At 36.7% G+C, this 20,546-nt stretch overlaps 1 protein-coding gene across 7 annotated transcripts in view; it reads left to right on the top strand.

Annotated features, from left to right (window-relative positions):
• SRBD1 (S1 RNA binding domain 1) overlaps positions 1–20,546 on the top strand; it is a 127,549-nt gene that overhangs the window by 102,847 nt on the left and 4,156 nt on the right. For 3 of the 7 annotated variants that reach the window (XM_048079453.2, XM_048079454.2, XM_066993804.1), the window contains exons 18-20: positions 2,627–2,733; positions 5,333–5,509; positions 9,096–9,266. In XM_048079453.2, coding sequence (XP_047935410.2) covers positions 2,627–2,733; positions 5,333–5,509; positions 9,096–9,266 — 455 coding nt within the window. The remainder of the gene's footprint in view (positions 1–2,626; positions 2,734–5,332; positions 5,510–9,095; positions 9,267–20,546) is intronic. The other 4 variants (XM_048079455.2, XM_066993805.1, XM_048079456.2 and 1 more) reach the window with 4 other exon arrangements.

Raw genomic sequence — 20,546 nt, 5'->3', positions numbered from 1 at the left:
CAAGAAAGCTGGGACTCTATCAGAGAGTGTTGTGATGGGATAAGGGGTAATGGCTTTAAACCAAAAGAGGGTAGGTTTAGATTAGATACACTAATCTGCCCCCTCTACTCTGCCCTCATGAGACACCATTCTGGAGCACTGCATCGAGGTCTGGGGCTCCCAGCACAAGAAGGGTGTGGACCTCTTAGAGCAGCTCCAGAGGAGGCCATGAAGATGATCAGAGGGTTGCAGCACCTCTCCTATGAAGAAATACTGAGAGCTGGAGATATTCAGTCTGAAGAAGGGAAGGCTCTGGGGTGATCTCATTGCGTCTTTTCAATATGTAAAGGGGCTTATGAAAAGACGGAGAGCAACTTTTTCTTCAGGCACATAATGATAGGACGGGGGGAATGGTTTTAAACTAAAAGAGCAGAGATTGAGATTAGATGTTAGGAGGAAGTTCTTCACTCAGAGGGTGGTGAGGCACTGAAACAGGCTGCCCGGAGAAGCTGTGGTTGCCCCATCCCTGGAGGTGCTCAAGGCCAGGCTGGATGGGGCTTTGAGCAGCCTGGTCTGGTGGGAGGTGTCCCTGCCCATGGCAGGGGGTTGGAACCAGGTGATCTTTAAGGTCCTTTCCAGCCCAAACCATTCTGTGATTCTGTGATTTTAGTGCAAGATGTTTTTAGAGGTGTCCAGGAATTGTGAATTTGTGAATCTGATTCCAAAGTGCCTTCGAGTCAGTGGGATTTCCCAGAAGCAGAAGGAGTTTTTAGTACTCTGCATTTTTTAGCACCTTTTGCCTTCCTCCATCATAAAGAGAAAGGAGGAAAAAAAAAAAAGTTATTATATTTATCGTATAAAATTTTTTACTTTGCAGTTCTTTATGGAAAATCCAAGCCAGTATTTGGTAGCTATACTTTCCAAAAAAAAAAAAAAAAAGAAAATTTGGGTGCTTTTGAACTATTTTAGTATTTTATTCTGGTACTCATGTATTACTCTGTGTTATATAAATACATCTCTGTGTTTGTGTGACCTGGAATCCTCTAGTTCTAGTACGTACCCAGCTGATGACAGAAGGAGGGTATATATAGAACATGCTTACTGAGAGAAGCTGTATCTTCAGTAAAACAGAAATATAGAGACATAAACAAGAGGTATTTCTGTTTGTTTGTTTTCTTTTTAGGATGTTTTCTTGTTTATCTCTTTATTCAGAAAAGAAGCTGTGGTATACTAGTAATACCTTACTAAGTACAAACTGGCATTTGGTCTGCAAAGCATACTGTTAAGCTTTGCGTTTGTGCATCTGAGAGAGTGTAAATGGAAGTACTTATGCATATACAGGGCTTTTTGCATGGAACTTTATATAGGGAAGAGTAATACTGGTGAAATTTTCGCTTGCTGTTTATTTATGTAACTTTTTTATATATGTCATGATGAAAATTTATCACAATCAGCATTAACTGAAATGAAGGGGCTAAAAAAAATACATTGGCCTGAGTTTTAGGATTGTTTTGAGTATTAATCACTCACTCTTTAATTAGCTACCAATATTAGTAGATGGAGGTTGACATGTTAAATTTAATTGTGAAAACTTGAAAAGATCTAAATGTCTTTAGAAGATTAAACAAAGTAGTGGATGAAGTGTTTGGTGCGTTGGCTCAAATCCAACTTGGTGTCCTAAATGAGTGCATCACAAAACCACAACAGATCAACCCAGATTTACATGAGTGACATATAAGAGCCCTGAAGCTAAGCCAACATAGTGATTGAATTAGCTCCTGCATTTAGAGAGGCTTCTCCCTCCAGGTCAGACTTCTGAGCACTGATGGGCTTGTGTGGGGAACTAAAAGTTATAGATTGAAGTATGCCTGTGCTGTGAAGGGAAAGAAATCTTAGAGCTTCAGAACTTTCATCTTTGACAAGTGTGACTGATTTTCTTTTAGGGGAAAAAAGTGGAAATGCTATGAACAATAATGGAAAAAATGGAAGATTTTCCATTAGTGGTGCTTCGGTCAAGGACCTGCCAATCTTCCTAGAAATCTGTTCAAAATCTGAAACATTTCATTGCTGCAGGGTTGATATATACCTTATGTATTGTCCACCCTCATACAATATCTGGTTTGTTCTTTTAGTAAATAATAACTGTACTGTAGAATGATACTTAGAAACAGGACAATCTGCAAACTGTGCAGGTGCAAAAGTACAGCATTTGTGATCTTTAAATACCTTATTTTGAAAATACGATCTTATTTTTAATAACTCAGACTGAGTTTATACTTAAATAACTATCAGATTAAAGTAAAGAGAGTGGATGAACAGAAGCATTACTCCTTTTAAACAAGCATTATGCATTTAGTGTAGTTTTGGTTTTTACATGATTCAGGGAAATAGCTATTAAACGAGAAAGAAAACAATCTGATGTGAAGAGTGACTTAATTCTAGGGATTTGTAGTCTGACAAAGGTGTGGCAAAAAGATATCGAAGACTTTTTAAAAATACATTCTACAACTTGGTTTTAACAAGTACCCTCACATAAAATATTGATAAATTCCAGCAAGTATTTTATTAATGTTACTATTGTTTAAAGTTCTTACTTACGTATTCTTCAATATTTCAGTAACCCGATATCTCCATTTTTGTTGTTCAGCATGATGTATCGCAGACTTTGCTCAAAGCAACTCTGGACAGTGTGGTTGAAGAGTGTGTCAGCTTTGTAGGAGTTGATATTAACATCTGCTCAGAAATACTATTAAGGTGAGTCAAACATTTTCCTATTCCAGTAATTACATGGCTCTGGATCACAGAGTCTCTGTTTAGTCTGCCATCTGACTCAAACTCAGCTGGAGCAAATGGCTCTTGTGTTAAACTCCCAATTACATGAAAATGGCACATTAAAACAGTATTTCATTGGATCTTTAGGAGTCAGTTTTTAAGGTGTGATTAGCGTGTGATTCTCCCACATATAATTATTCTTTAGAGGAAAACAGATTTTAAAATGTTGAACCAATAATGCAATTTAGAAAAACTTTGATATAATCAATTTGTATTTTTGCACTAAGAAAGTGATTTTCAAATGTATTTTCTGTCTCTTAGCAGTTGTTTATGTAGGTACTACTAAGTGGAGCAGGCTGTAGAAGTCTGTTGAGGAAAGGAGAAAGGAAGGAGTTAAGGGAAAGTTTTTGAAAAGTACATCCTTTTTGTTATATCTGAACGTTTTAAAAGTAATTGTTCCATATTTACTTGGAAAAATGTCCTGGTTTTTATTTCTCTTAGTTAGAAATCAATCTCAGTCTCAGATGTGTACCATTCAGAATCATTTAGCTGAACAGCCTCTCGGAAGAGCAAAGTCTTGCTGTCATCCTCTCTAGTAGGAGGGGAAGAAAAAGCGTGTCCATAATATTGGCAGTGACAATTGTGTTAGGTATAAAAGTTGAGAAAAATATATTCTTGCTAGCTCTGTTTTTAATTTTTTTATTTTTCTAAGCCCTTATTTTCTTTCCTGAAAATGTTGTCTTCCCATATTTTTAAGGGGCTTTCCCATTTCTGTTATTTTTTTGTTGCTTTTCCACTTTCTCTTCCATATTTGTGTTGTGTGTGTGTCTAAGTCTTAGTCTGGGTCTTGCCTTCTGTCTTCCCTTTCAGATTTAGATAAGTTATTAGTAAGAAAGAAAGCAATGCCTATTGGTGAATGAGGCCGAGAAGCTTTCATTCCATAACTAAAAACCTGCTTTAACAAGTGTAACGTATAAGCACTGTCAGAAGAGTACGTCCATGTTGTGCAGTTCAGCCAAGGGCATTGTGCTCGGGTGCTGTGTTGTCTCTACAGGACTGCCTGAGCGTGTGGAGTGACACTGTCCAGTCATGGCAGTAGGCGGTAACCATGTTGGCTAACTACTTTGGACTAATTAGCCTTGCTTCTGACGGTCATGTGCATGTGCTACTTTAAGTTCTGGATCTAACCTGATTCTTAATAGTTCAACTCTGCTGTTCTGTGTAGATGTGCTCTAAATTTCCCTTGAATGTACAGTTAATGAAATTGTCACTCTTGCTAGAAGTGCAAGGTGCAGGCCTTTCTGGTCATACTTTCTGATGCATTAAATACACTTGTTGCAATATATGACACTTGAAAAGGATGACAACATTACAGCACCTGCAATATTGCTGAGTATCTTCAAAGACTTAACATCATCAGTGGAAAATTCAGTGAACTGTCACACTCCTTTGTCAGTGTAAATAAACCAGATATTTTTAATGTTTTTAAGAAAATTTTGGAGAAAATTCCACACTTAATGATTAATATTTTTCTATATGGTTTAAGATGTGTCTCCATTTTAATTCTGAGATTTCACCAACTTTGGGTTATTTTTAAACTTCTGCTTGAGGATGAGAATAATGGAAAGATTTTTTTTATTCTCATTCCTGATTTCAGCTATTCCTGCCAGGTTTGTTTTTTCTAGAATCAGTGCCATTCCACAAGCAGGTCTTTGCTGCCATGGACTTAAAGCAAAAGCACCTGATATTTAGAGCCATATGGGCAACATTTCCTTCTCTAGTGCCAGGAGTAACTGTCCGCCACAGCACTTTTCCCTCTTTCTGTGATTATCGTACTCCATGTGAGTACAGCTTTGGGTATATGTACGTACAGAAAACATGCAGCAAACCCACTGCTTCCTGAAGGAGCTTGGCTTACTGCAATTGCACTCCACAGGTAAGTTCTTTGCCAGATTTAAGTTGCCCTCGGAACAACTCATGCAGCCTGTTCCCAGCTGCTCTTTTATCTCAAGAGCAGCTGAGAGAAAAGGAACAAGCTGTGTGAATCTGTTAAATCATGTGAGGAAGGCAAGCTGCTCCCAGTCACCCTCCTTCTGGATAGCAGACATCAGCCCTTCATGTTGGGGCAAGGTGTTGCAGTATCACTGGAAGACAATAGCTGAGAGGGGGCTGTTCACACAGGAACAATTTATCTGTCCTGAACCCTCCTCCCACGTCGTCTCCTGAAGAGGGCAGCTGGGGGCAGGCCATAAGACATGACAAATTGAATTGGTATTACAGAAATAGCCCACAGATCATAAATTACATGTCCTTGGCTTACTAGTTAGGTATGTGCAGAAGTGTATTGCTGTACCAAGTTTTGTTGACTTGAGAGGATTCCTTCCGCAGAATTCACAGAAAGGATCTTTTTCAGACTATGGCTTTGCTCTGGGAGTTTATTTGCAAAATTCCTAGCTGTGTTTAATTTTTGTAGGTTTTGTAAACCAGCTTGTCTACAGTAATGCATGTACTTGTAATGGATAGGACTTGTATTAATGACTGTTCAATGGTAATAAATGTATTTTGTAAACTTTGCTGTCAGACACATTGCAGGACTGAATGCTAACAGAGCTAGAAATATAATTGAATGGCGAGAGAAGAATGGACCATTTATAAATCGAGAACAGCTCAAGGAAGTTAAGGGTCTGGGCCCTAAAACTTTCCAACAGTGTGCTGGCTTCATCAGATTCAATCAAGAATATATAAAGACTTTCTGCAGGTAATAATGATGTTAGATGTCTTGACAAAGTTACCTAAAACAGTACGAGAAGTCTTTGCTTTCTCTTTTGTATTCAGGTTTGAGAGGAATCCTAAGCCTTTGCCCTCTGAAAGAAAATATCTTAACAAATGAAGTATTTTAAGTCAGTGGTTGAACACAGCTCTTCCACTGCATCATCATGGTTTATTAGCCTAAGTAATGGTTTCTACAGGTATGCAAGTTTAGTCACAAATTCTGCAATTGAATCAATAGAAGCAATTTGACATGTGGCAGTGTCATTATCCATGAGATATTAAAACATGACAGACTTGTGCTTCGTGTAATTTAGAGATTGTTAAATCTGTTTTAGTGTGGTGAAGATTGATACTCTGCAGAAGGCATTGGTAGTAAACTAGAAAAGATTTTCTGAGAGTTTCAGTTCCGTTACCTGGAGAGAGAGAGTTAAATAGGCTGTCTGGTGTAAGCTCTGTCTGTGTTATACTTTTGTACCTAGCAAGCATAATGTGACTTCCTGCCTTCTCAAATATGTAAGAAGCCTCTTCTCACCTCCAGTTGTCAACACTCGGTCATCCTTTTCCCTGCCATTTCATTTCCTGTTTCTCTACCAAGTCTTTTCCTCTTGCAACCATTCATTCTGCTTCTTCTCTGCACCTGAAATACTTCCTCTCCATAACTGAAAGTGCCCTTTGTAGGGCAATGTCTCTTCTATCATTCCCATTTGTCTTTCCAGTATAAAAAGCTAGGAAAAGGCACAGTGGTAGCGCCATCCCCACCCTTTTGCTGCTGACTCCTCTTAAAAAAAAAAAAAAAAAAAAAATTCCTGGGAAGCACATGCTATTTTTTAGCCAACGCAATGCTCAGAAGCAATACTGTATTCCCAGTTGCTGCTGGCCAAACAGCACATGCGTAACTTCCAGGCAGGAGGTAGGCACATTAGGACTGGCATACTGCCCGGGTGGAAGGGATACAGATCGGTTGCCCATCTGGCAGGGAGGCATGTGCTGCAGGCCAAACAGTGCACGCTGCAATCACCAGAAGGCCAAAGGAAATAGCTTTCAAGGCTGTAGATGATTGATAGGTCTTACATTGTACAGATCTGTTCTAGTGAATGCTGCAGTACAAACAGGGGAGGGGAAGGCTGGTGCCATGTTTTTTTTCCAGAAGTTCACTGGTGAAGTGTTTAAGAACTTCATACCTTTTTTTTTTTTTTCCAGAAATTCAGCGGTGAAATGTTTAGCAACACATTTTTTTCCCCTTTCTGGAGCACACTTCTGATGTTAGTCAGATTCCATAAAACTTGAGAACACTGTATAACCTGAAAAATCTGCTATAATTTTGAGTTTGATGCCAAAATAAAGCTCTAAAAGCATTGCCTCCACAACAGTTCTTGTGGGCCTGGGAGGCAAGACTAAAACTTTGTGAAATGGACTTTGGGAAGGTTTTATTTTTGTCCTCTCTAATCATGTTGATGGAGTGTTGTGTGAATTAGTTTTTGTTCTTTGTACTTACAAGTTAATGAATAATCAATGGTTATTTAAAATATTGATGTTGCTAGAGAAAGTTATGCTGCAATTCTGCCTACATTCCATGTAGAGGTAGAGCCTGAAACGTGAGTGCTAGTTTGGAGTCCTCCAGTGCGTTCTGCTTTGTTCTGCGAAAGCAGAAAGCATTTGTGATTTAAGAAACAAACCAAACAAAAACAGATGAGTGAACGGAACCTTTTTGAAGAGGAGTCATTTGATGCCTTTAGTATCGTGAGCATTTTTATTTATTTTTTTAACTTGAGGGAAATTTTAGAAGCGTAACAGTTGTGCATATGTTACACCCACAAGCTGGTCTTCTTTCCTGTCTTTTGTTGTGTCATTGTTGTTCATGTACAGTCCTTCTGCCATTGCAGGCAATCTGTCCATGGATTTTGGAACCTTTGTTATCCAGACAGTTAAAGAAGAAAAGCCCACCCCAAATGCTAATTGTACCTAACAGACTAGAAGTCAATATTGTATTCTATTTTAAGGAAGGCTGTATTAAGATACTTTCACAAAACCAGAATAGAATAGTTCAGCTGGGAGGGACCTTCAGAGATCATCAGGTCCAACTGCCTGAGCACTCCAGAGCTGACCAAAAGTTAAAGCATGTTATTAAGCATGGCATTAACCAAATGCCTCTTGAACACTGACAGGTGTGGGGCCTCAACCACCTCACTAGGAAGTCTGTTCTAGTTTTTGACCCGCTTCATGGTTAAGAAATTGCTCCTCATGTCCAGTCTGAACCTGCCCTGGCCCAGCTTTGTGCCGGTCCCACACATCCTGTCATTGGAGCAACCGGCACCACCATCTCTGCTTCCCTGGCTCAGGAAGTTTTAGAGAGCAATGAGGTCTTTCGATAATCTTTTCACCAGACTGGACAGCCCGAGTGTCCTCTGCCTCTCCTCATAGGACGTGCCTTCCAGCCCTTTTACCAGCTTTGTTGACGCTTTCCAAGTATCTTAACATCCTTCCTACATTTTGGTGTCCAGAACTGCGCACAGTATTCAGAGTGAGGCCACACCAATACTAAATACAACAGGAGAATCACCTCTTTTGACCAGCTGGCTATACTGTGGTTAATGTACCCCAAAATGCCAAAATTTGCCCTCTTGGCTGCCAGGGCACACTGCTGGCTCCTGTTGAGCCTCCTGTTGACCAGCACCCTCAGGTCCCCTTCTGCAGATCTGCTCTCCAGCCACTTGTCTCCTCGTCTGTACTTGTGACAGGCATTCCTCCAACCCAGGTGCAGAACATAGTATATACCTTTCTGGTAATATTTTTTAAATACTGAAATACTGCTAAGTTTGACCTTTTAGATTCTTACTGTTCCAAGCAAATCTCAGTTTGAATTCTTCTGATTTGAAATTTTTCATATTTAGACCTGGCCCATGTTTGAGCAGACTTTCTCAGAAATGTAAGTTTAGAAAGTGAAGTAATATGGTCTAAGGACTTGTGCTGCTTAAACGTTGAAACTTACTTTGTTCTGCAATTTGCTTACCTAAAGACAATATGAATAGGAAATTTCGTTATATTTTTTTCAAATTGTATTTGTCTCTTTTAAATGACGAAGCCTAAGTGCTGAAAGTTAATTATGAAAGTATCCTCGCATCAAGTAGGTAAACAGAATTGTCCCTATTTGACAGGCAGAAGATACCATCCAGATTGCAAACGAAACAGTAGATTGTGTAGCGAGGCATTTTACACTGTCAGCACTTTCATTTTCAGGAAGTGCTTTGCTTTAACACTACAAATCATGTAGTTTGCTTCATTTGTTACTTCCTTTGTAATCTTGGCATCCCAAAGAAATTTTGATGAAGCACAGAATCTAATATTTACTTCTATTTTTAAATGAATTTATGCATACATCAATATGATAGATTTTCATGCTATAGTTAAGATTAAGATAAGATTCACCCACAGTTACCATTTAAGTTTTTTTTTTTTTACTTTTCATTGAGATTGAGCATCGTATAAAAGTTTGATTGCGTTTTTCATGTGTGGGCACTGTGCTGGGATCTTGTTCAGTTAGAATGACACGTCCATCTTTTGATTTCTGACAGTAGTAAGAAAACTCAACTTGGAAGTCATGCACTTTTGACTAAAGCAGGTGCACAAGCCACCAGTGAAAAACAAGCTAAAAAGAAGAGCAAACCAACACCAAGTTCCTCACAGCAGCCCAATCCTTTGGACCAAACTTGTATCCATCCAGAGTCTTACAACATTGCAATGAGGTAAGCAGTGGGAAAGTTTTTGAATTGTCAATTTAAAAAATGAAGGTACTGATTTTTCTGATAACAGCCTCCTCAGCCTTTTGAGGCAGGAACATATATATTAAACTGATGCTTTCTCCTCTTTCTCAAGAAAGTGGCATGCTTCACTGGTGAAGGATTTCCGATTGATGAATTTTGCCTCTTATGTGCATGCAGGTTTTTAGAGTTTAGCGTTTTTCTTTGCTTTTTAGTTTTCACGTTTTTCAGTATGAGAGTTGGTATTTTTCTAAACTTTGCCAAACTTTTGTCCCCTGATTCTGACTTTGTATCACTGTTTGCCCCCTATTTGAGGACACTTTTCTCAATTTGCTTCTGTTTGGCAACACTTTTTGTGCCACACATTACACTGTTTGGACTTTTGGTTCACAAAGTGTGGAGACAAATCATCTGTTCCAGCAGTGACTGAAAACTTGATTTTTGTCTTCAGCCTTGCCCCCATATGTTAAGTAAAGGATTTCTGAGGCATTCTTCTGCAATGTAACTTTTTTTCAGGTAGGAATACTTCCCCTTTTTGTGCATGCATTTATATTTCCCCAGCAAAACTATTGACTTTATACATTTCCCTTCGGCAAATGCTTCTACAACTGGGTGTGAGCATTTCATTGTTAAATTTTACATGGATACTGGAAAATGCTGTCTGGTGTCTTTGAATACCCAGGTAGTGAGATACTCTGTTGAATCTGGTGAAACTGAAAGCACTTAAGTTTTTGAGGCCAACAGCAAAGCAGTACATGCATCAAGTTTGTTAGTAAGAAGTATAATTTCAGAGAAACTATGTAGATTGATTTAAAACACTGTAATAGAGTGTATTAGCTCATGGTAATTTCTGTGCAAATTAACAGAAAATGTCTAATTCACCTTGTGATTATTGATTGTGCTTTATATGCTATTTTGCCCAATACCTTAATTAAAAAATAATTTAATTTGTTCTTACAAATAATGTAATTGAAGTGCTGTACAACTTTTCAGTTAGTGGTAGTTTAATATCTCTGCATCATTTAAAACTGCTTTTATTTTGTTGCTTGTATATGGCATGTGCCAAACAAACTTCCTGCTCAGTGAATTTTGACCACCAAGATTTGTTATGCATGTGTGTTTGTGCACACAAGTGCATGGACATATTTGTGCATATCTCATTATTATGAGGCTTTAAAATTAAATTCTGATGTTGCAAGATCTAATTAAGATGTCTATGTTAAGTTCCCAATTATATGAATGCTATGGTAGTTTTAGTATATGACCTTTGGCTAAAAGAAGAGAATTCTTTGTGTGTAAGTCACAAAAAAAGTAATTAGGAACCCATGTTTGCCTCTCTTTAGAGGGGTTCTGCAGCTGGTGAATGCTAGTGGAAGATGTGATCTTTTCTATCATCAGCCCTGGTTGAAATTAGGCTCGGCCTGTCCTCTTGAGAAAACATTATTTCCTACCATAAACGAGGACATATTTGTTTTTGTAAGTGCTTTGCAGTGAACAGGTTCCTTTTTTTACGGCATGCTGGAGATAATTTTGTCAGGAGTTAGATGCTTTAGGGTTCTTATCATCTCAGAATATTATTCCTGGAGAAACATAGTTGTGCTTCCTGTCTATAACAAAACAATCCTTAAGCCTCAAAGAAAGATGCTGAATTTCTGAATTCATGAAGCTTGTGTTTCTTATCTAAAAAAATTTATAGAGCTTGCATTTTTAGGACATCTTCCTTGCACTGTTAGCTCTCCAGTGGAGATAATTGCATATAGAACTTGCAGTGTATAGGTGCACATTGTTTCCTTCTGTTGGGCACAGACTATACTTTTGTTTCCATCTTCTCTATGCCACATTTCCTCCTTCCTTGGGCCACATTCTAAGGCCAGTATGAAATTGCCCACTAGTGTCCCTACTCTTTGTGCAGTGTATAAAGGAGGCACTTTGGTTTCTCCTTTTCTTCAGCCTTTCCACTGTTTTTTCTTAGGCATCACTATTTCATACTAGTTCTTTGCCTCATGCATAGCTGAAAAAAAAAAAAAAAGAAAAATAATTTAAAAAAATCAACCAAGATCCTGATATCAGTGATTCTACATTTGTTAAGTGACACAAAGGATCAGAAAGCTTGGTCAGCCCTACTGTAGATCGTTCAGAGTTACTGTAAATAAATGAAGCATTAACGTTGATTTTCCATATTGAATTTCATTCAATTTAAATATCAAGTAATCAGGATTTGGTTTGTATCCCATTTGGCTTTCCAGCTCTAGTACAATAATATAATCAGTACAAGTGTTCATAGTGTTACCAGCTTCACTTAAAGGTTGATTGACGTGGAAAGACTGGTTCAGGGAGCAGAGTAGTTTAGCCAGTCAGTGGTAGAATACTGTAGCATTTTATCTGCATATAATGTCATCACAAAGGTTGATCAGAAAATAAAGAATTGTGAGCACAGGTTACTTTATATGTGAAGTAGTGAGTAGTAGTATTGCTGCGCAGGGTAGTTAGGTGTTCACATACAACTGAAAATCTGAAGACAATTTTAACAGGTAGAATATAATTGTATGACTTTGAATTTTGCTGGGAACCCAGAATTAGCACCATTTATTTTTTTAAAGCAAAACAAAAACTTTAATGTGCACAAGTTTTACAAATCAACTAAAAGACAGTTGTTGGAGTCAGAATTATGCATGACTCAGAGAGGAGGCTGCCACCTATTGCACTGCCAACACTGCTTAGAGATACCTTGGAGTTTCTTAAAATGTGCTCACAGTCAAACTCATTGGGCTTTGGGAGTTTCAAAGACATTAGAAAAGTATAACGTGGCTACAGACCAATGCTATGTTTCATGTCATTTATTTGCCTAGTGCAATTACTTGAAAGTAAGTTTCCAGCTGTGCCATTCATTGTCTGTTCTTTGATTCCCACCAAGCACTTTCCCTTCCCAGACTGATTTTTTCAGGTGAAATATTTAAATCAAAGTGCATGTTGTAGGTATCGTGGCATAAAGTTTCTTTATGCAAAAGAATGTCAGTTGGTATTAAAGTAAATAAATAAATGTTATCAGTTTTTTTATATTTTTGGAACACTTTAAATAATAAGCATAGCATCTGTCCCTGTAACAGAATCGGCCTTTTCTGTTTCCTTTGGACTTTCTCTGTTATCTTACTTACATTTATCTACCTTATATTTATCTATCTTATAGTTTTAAAAAAATAAGTCTCAAGGTGCTTTTTATCAAGGTACTCTATGTTCAACAGTATTTTTCTTGCAATCAAAAGATGTTTTCCTTGAAAGTTCATTAAATATGAAGGTGATAACTTGGAGTAGCTTGATACCACAAAATGGTGCAGAGAAGGTGGCGGGGGGAAACAGTCCTAATGTTTTTTCCTTCCAAAGAGCTGTTTGAAGAAGAACGAAAAGGGGGGGGTGGAAACAAAACAGATGTGCAGTAAACTGGCAAAAACCAAGATGTGTAATATGAAAAATTGGCAGTTGTGACATAAGGTCTAAATATAAACCAGATATAATCCCATCAAGCAACTAATGGTTTAATTTAGTAATGATTATATATTTTAAAAGCTGTTTTTTTTAAAAAAAAAAAAAAAGCTTATAAGCCTTACTGAAATCAACCAGCTTCTGAAGGACTTTTTAAGATGTTAGTACTAAACTAACTCTGCTATGGTTTAAAACCCTTGATAGTTTTTATAATTTAAATTTAATGTGCATGAGAACCATTGGAACTGTTAGAAGTGGGTTAGAATCAGAACTTAATACATATATTTTTAAACAAAATACATTTTAAGTTAGCTCTGCTTCTTTGCTGCTTTCAAAGTATCACTTTCTTCTTTCTCACTGTTTACACAACTTTGTCAGTCACAGTGTCACACTCACAGGTGGATCTATGCTGACAGAAGGCAGAACTGTTACGATGAATAAGATGATCAGATTAGATTCAAGGCATCAAAATACAGCATTGCATATCTCTTACCACAGAAATCAAAATGGATGGAATAGATGTTGCATAAAAGCTTCCTCATGCCATGTCTACCACATCTTGCCATGAGAAAAGGCTTTCATGAAAATTTTATTGGATTAAAAGTTTTCATGGGAAATTACATTTATTTTTAAACAAAATGAGCCAGTGATTTTTATCCACTGCTTCTATCCAAATTACCCAAAGGCAGTAGTCCACATTACAGATTTATGACACACAAAATTATCAGTTTTTAAAACAATGTTTTTGAGGGATAGAAGTTCACCAAAATTTCAAACCACTAATTTTCTTTTTTTTTTCTGAAGTATTTTGTAGCTTGAAAGGCCAAGCCGTTTTAAAAAAAATTGGTTAAAAGAATTGCTCCCAAGTGGTAACTTTGGTTGCCAAGCTTTAGGCTGGAGTCAATTTTTATGGCTGAATTAGAAACCCCTGAAAAATAGATTTTTTTAGAATGGAAACACTGATGTAATCTTTACTACAGTGGCACAAATGGTGCTGGTATGATTGATTTATGGCATTTAGACGTCTTAACTTAAAATCTGTACAATTTCTGTAAAATAATTGGAAAACATCCTACTGGTGATTTAACACGCTGCAGATGACCAAAACAGTTTTTGTTATGGTTTCCACACTGTCAAAGCTTGGCTTTGTCATGTGCAGTGATCAAGCTTACAAACACCTTTAACTATTATGAATCATAATTTCCTAAATCTTAAAGAAAAAAAAAGTCTCTTAAAGTACTTTGTAGGCAGCATATTTTCCTGCAAAGCTGTGTTTTAAGTTTCTGAGAAGTCTATATGTGAAAACCATTTTATAGTGGCAGAATCTTCTACATACAATTAATACAACATGTAGAGCATATCCAGTTTCTTGGTACATATTGTAAAAGAACTGCTAAGAAAACCAAGGAAACATTTAGGAAGTCCCAAAAAGTTACAACCAGGTTATGCTTATAAACCAAAATGCTGGGGAAAAAAAAAAGAAAGGCAATGTTATTCCTTTGTTGTGTCAGTCTGCTGGGTGCAGTTGGTTTCATATGACAGAATCTTAACATTTACTGATTTTATTTAAATCTCATAAAATACTCTTTGCTTAAAGATTGGCAATCTGAATGCGTATTTGCGGCTCACATATCGAAGCATCTGGCGGACAGGTTGTGTTTCAGTCAAGTCTGACTTAGAAATACTTTATCACTATTTGTAACGGGCCTAAAGTTGTGATTTAGCATAACACAGGTGGGAGTCTTCCCTGGCTAATCACCATTTTAGAACCTTGCCAGGTAGGAGAGGTTACTGCTTGCTGCAGGTGGTTCTGCCGTAAGAGTAGTTTTTGACAGGACGTTGTCTCACCCTTAGTTGTGTATTGATACTGCTTCTTGACCAAAAGGTCTTCAAAATCCCAAGAATATTCAGCAAAGCATTGTTCATGTGCCTATTCATCACCAAAATAAAACATTTAGAGTTAAATGCTTTGCTGAAATGAGCATCGTAGTGATAATGCCTTGTATTTCATTGTATTTTATTGTATTATTCATTGTATTTGCATTGGATTGATCAATTTTCAAACATTTCTAGTGTTTCTGCCACTCTAGTATGCAGGTGGATTCAGCACCTGTTCTGTTGAAAACTTGACCAAGTAGCTGCACTTGCTAGCTCTGAAGGCAAGTACTGACACTTAGGGAAACGCAAAAGGAAAACTATTGCTAGGGAGAAAACAACAAAGAGAAAGCTCTTCCTTTTTTCCCCATTATGCAATGGCATGCATGGCCTTTGACAGCATTTCCAGCTCACTGGCTTGCTTCAGTCCAGGTCCCATTTCATCAGTGAGCAACTGAGGCAATTCCTAAGAACAGAAATTGAGGATGGAATAGATTAGTTACTTGATCCGGTCTATGAGGAATGGAAACAAACTTTCATTTTCCATTTAATAATGCACTAAATGTGAATATTTTTACAGAGGATGGAAGTTTTTGCTTTGATAGGATGCCTTTCCTTAATTTCACTTCAAAATCATCAAGCATCTTTTGTCCACTTCAATTAGACTGTACTTGGTGCACATGGTGTGTATATTAAAGCTATCTAATGTACAAAACAATATGTGTTTTTTAGTAAAGTCTTTAGTTCCTTTTAAGAAAACCTGAAAAACGTTAAGCTCAGTAAATTATTGAATCCTTATAACTATTTCCAATAGGAAACAGCTAACCCTAATTCAGAACACTTGTAGATTTAAGGCCATTAAGCCCAATAAATTATAGTTCATATTTATCACTTTGGAACTCCAGCTCATTTGCAGGTCTGACTATTAACTTAGTAGGTGGATTTTTAGAAGACGTATTTTTTTAGTTATCTTTTAATAAATAAAAGCAAAAGAGACTTTTATTGCTAATTGACATTATAAGATGTAAAATAAACAGGTAACAAGAATGATTAGAAGAACTAGGAAATGACAAAGAGTTGTCCTCCAGTTATGCTATAAATACTGGATACAGAAATACCAGACTAGAATTGTCCTCTAGTTATGCTGTAAGTACATAAATCAAGTGATATTTTTTCCTTTGTTGAATTTTTTGTAATTAAAATAACTGGCTACTGTTTGGATTTAAAAAACTAATTATGAAGAAAAAAATATAATTTTCTAATGGAATAGTCTCATTTAACTAGTACTGATTCTTTGTGGATAACTGATGGTGTTTCACTGTTTTGTATCTCAGGTTACACTTCAGTTATGTGATATATTGGTAGTTATGAAAACACCTAACAACAGCATGCCTAACAGCATGGTAGCAAAGTGGCTGTGTTGGAGTGTAATGGTGTCTGAATTTCTTCGCAGTTAGAAACTTCATCATTTCTTGATATATCCTTTCAAAATGTTGTAAACTCAGTGCTTTATAGGTTTCTGAATGCACTCAGATAATCTATGATGTTAATAAATTACACATTGGAGGAAAAACATTGGTTAAATATCCTTATCTGATTAAACCATATAAGTAGTTTTAAATAGATTTGAAAATTTAACTTTGTGTCCAGCAGATAATCACAGAGTAAGATATTGTTTGGTTTATAATCCAACTCAGTAGTTGAAATATTGAAGATCTGTATGCCTAGTGAAAACAAGAACGCTCAACATCTGCATTATACAAATAATGCTTTTGCATTTCAAAACATTACTTAAACATAAATGCCTGCATAATTTAAGTTCACTACTGTCATGAATGTACATTTTACTTAACAAAGCACATGCTAATGCAAAGTTGTTTTGTTTTCAGAGTGATTATGTTGCATTACCATTAATTCATGTGTGCACTGTGACAAGATGTAATGGCATATCATGTTGCTTTAATGTAATGAATCCAGTACTCCCAGCTCTTAAGTCGTGTTGCTGGAAATGATTACATAAAACAGAACGACTGTGACTAAAACCCTTACAAAGCTTTAGGACTCCTGCATATTGTAAGAAGCTTTTTGGGGGGTTTAAAGTAACTTCTTAAAATTTTTCTGAAGGCTTCCCTTGGTAACATTTTTTTTTTTTACTGTTTTCTGACTTTATTTGCATTCCACTGAAATTTGCATTACCTTTTAAGCATTGCAAGGGCTGTGCTATAATTTTGTGCAGATGTGTATGTTAAGTGAACATGATGTGCTTATTTGTTACATTTATGCTACTTTTCTTTCTTTATCTGGGTAAGATGGATGAAATTATGTATTAAATAAAAAACATCAGTGATTTAGCCATGACCATTCTCTGCAGGTTGTACAAGACTGCAAAAAAATGTGTTTTAAACTAAGGTAGTTGCTTAGGTTTCAGAGTATCATCTAAATCTCAAAACTCAAACTCTAAATCTCTAAACCAGTTAAATCTCACTCTGTTCTAAATAACTTTCCTAAGAGACTTGCAGCTTTTATCTGACTTGATGTTCCTTGAACAGAAAGTTCAACATTCACTCAGACATTCAACATTTGAGGGAATAAGGATAGTATATCTTATAAGAATGACCTCACTTCTGAAAAAACATCTTGTCTTTCACATTTCAATTTTTGTTAGCTTTTCTTTAGGTTTTATCTTTCTGGTAGATAAACATAGCACTTGAACTACTGCAGCGTGTTATTTAGTTCACATATGTAGCCAGGAAAATCCTTGAAGGGCTTACATTTTTACACAGATCATTCATGTTCCTATGGTTATGCATCTGGAACTGTCATTTACAAATGGAGTGAGATTTTTTTCAGAGATTGTAGCAAGATAGTTTAACAGTTCTAAGGTCAAAATAAGGAAAATTAAGGGAAGCCTTTATTTTACCCTGTAACCATATCACAGTCTTGGTTGTTTCTGGCTATATCTTTTTTTTTCTGACCTTAAATAACTCCTGAAGTTGTTGGGTTGCTTTTTTATTAATAAGAAAACATTTAACTTTGTTCATAGGAATGACATTTAAAGATAGAAATGATCAATATAATGGGCTAGTGTTCAGCCATATATTTGTGCTTTATATTGATTTTTAGTCTGTGCCCTCAAGCTATGTTTGAGTGAAAATGATGTACTAAATATGTAACTAGATTCAACAGTATTTTTAAAAACTACATCTGTAATCCATAATAAATTTATTTTATTTGGAAATATTTTACTATGTAGCTCTTTTGTACCAGAACTGAAAAAAGTGAGAATTTCCGAAATAGAATTATGTTGCTTGTGTTAGAGGATTTTTTTTTTCTGTGTATATATAAGCATGCACTTTGGGCCTTATTACAGTGTTCTGTTCTGCGTACGTATAGCTCATGATCTTGAAATATTCTTAAACAAATGCGTGACTTCTAGAACACGAATAATTCAGTTGAGGGCAGTGGGACTTAGGTACTTAGAACTGGGCACACGTTTAAGCATCTTTTGGCTGAAGCTGAAATTTTATTCTGAGCGGTAACCACATTAGTAAGTTTTTAAATAATGAGGAGTCCAAAGCCACTATCCTTGCCTAAATGTGAAATTCTCTTTAATATCAGATAAATACTTTCTGGGGAAGTGGGGGAAGGAAGAGGTGGTGGTGGCAAGGGGGAGCCGAAATAACTTTCATGAATAGTAATTGAGGGATCAGACACCTGGGCTGTGTCCCGTTTCATGCTGGTTTTCTTTCCAGCAACCTGCACGTAATGCAGTGCATTCTGATTGCATTATCCACCCATTTGAAAGTTTTGTATGTAAGGTTTTTTACACATCGCTGACTGTTCCATGTGGTTGCACTTACCAACAGCGAAACCCACCCTGTTACCGATTTACAGCGTGAATATGCTCCTGTGAAGTTCTAATGGTGAAAAAACGTTACTTAGGGGTACTCAACGCTGCACGTCCATTTGAAGTGAAATAAAGCCAAGTACGTGAATGTCAGCAAACTTGTTTATAGGAGCTCTGGGTAAAGCATACATTATTTAGAAGGTTGAGTCATAAGGCTGGTAGGGTTTGCCATGCTACATCTGGCATGTCACTCACAGCTCGGACAGCTGCCGCCTGTCACTAGTGCACTGGGGTGGCATTGTCCATCTATTGAGGTTAGCAGCCAGCAGCTCAGAGGAGCTGAAGAACACCTCGCCTGGACCTACACACATTTCCAGCGTTATCATTTTCATGTTCTTTTGCGGTTGATAGAAGGTGCTTTCATAAAAGGTCTGATATTTTTGTATATAGGTTCTTATTGGAAAAAAATATGTGCATAGTAGTACTTGTTAGTGTACAGACAATAAAAATTAGTATTTAGAATTAAACAATTTTGCATCTGTTGTGATACTTTGTTTCTAGAGCACCTCAAATTACTTAATAATAATAATAGTGATGTCAAAGTAGAAATCTGGTCAATTAAAATTCAGTGAGCCCCGAGAAAAGTCTCATCCACTGAACCCTTGTTTATTCTTTACATTTTTTCCTTCATATACAACCACACAGAAGATCCATATCCATTGAGAAAATGAGAAAATTAATGTGAAAATGGTATCTATCAATGTTAAAAGCAAATGGATGTGTTGCAGCTACACGTAAATTGCCATGGTTGTGCTTGAATTCAGTAAGGAGTAGAAATCCTGACAGTCAGTTTTAGACTGCTGTCCTCCTTTTGGTGAAATCAGGGGGCATTTTGGAGTGAAGATTTGCCCTTGTGCTCAAAGATGAGGTTTGTGATTTACTCAAAGTCTGATATTGCATTAATAATGTTACTTCAGTTTATGTTCTCTTAAAAAGAAATATAACATACTTAATTGCATACAACATTTTCTGAGTTACCACATGAAATGCTGTCAGTTGAGTTTCTCGGTTAAATAAATAAAAATGCATGGTTTCCTGCAAAAAGAAATATTAGCCTCAGATTTTGGATAAAGCACAGCAAGTACTTCTGAAAAGGTAAAGAAAGCTAAGTACCAGGAGCTTTTCTTTCTTATGGAGCTGGAATGTCTTCCACCACTCCCAAGTGCAGGGTACGAACCTGCTGATCAACACTTCCTTTGTGCATTGTAGTTTACCCCTGTTATCATGTGTAGGATAAGGACAGGAAGGATGGATCTCTTTTAGCAATTTGGAAGGGGAACATTCACTCAGACTCCAGAGGACAGGGAAAACGATTATACCTGTCTCTTGTGGAGAACATGCCAGAAATATGTGCCTCCCTCCAACACAACACAGGGCATGATAAAGAAGGATGGAAGCGTCTTCATGGAATTCTGAGTTGCTGGGCAGGACACCGTGGCAGATAACTGATATGTCTACTGAGAAAAGGACAAATTGCTTTGTTGAGTACAATGTGACTCAGCTTGTATGAGCTTCATGCATTTTAAATCCTTCACCAAAATAAGGACATTTATTCAGTGGTAAATAAGCATTGTCTTCAGGTATCGGTACTGAAAATAAGGAGTAGGGTCTGCATGTGTATTTTTGTCATTGGTTCTTTGTGCTTCTCAGCATGTGCACCATGTTGTTGACCTAAAAACTTAGACTGTCTTGTGATTTTTTTGCCCCTTTTTTTTTTTTAAGAGAACTCGGATCGAACTCAGATCAAGACTTTTTAATGTTAAAATATATCTTTTTAGCCTTTTTAGATTTCACTATAAATTTATCTTGATCTGCAATGTGTTTATATGTATACAACAATATGAGCAAAAGGTGCAAGTAATGAAGATGTTCATGTTGTGATTACTTTGACTTGATTATTTCTAAACTGATCAGTTTCTGAAAAACTAATTGTTCTTAATCATGAATTTCATAGACAAAAGTAATTTATGTAAAGTTTTTATCAGTAGTTTTAGTTAGAGATT

The sequence above is a fragment of the Anser cygnoides genome, chromosome 3 (assembly GCF_040182565.1).
Source record: "Anser cygnoides isolate HZ-2024a breed goose chromosome 3, Taihu_goose_T2T_genome, whole genome shotgun sequence".
NCBI lineage: Eukaryota > Metazoa > Chordata > Aves > Anseriformes > Anatidae > Anser > Anser cygnoides.
The sequence above is the reverse complement of the archived record's forward strand: the minus strand, read 5'-3'. Positions and strand labels throughout refer to the sequence as shown.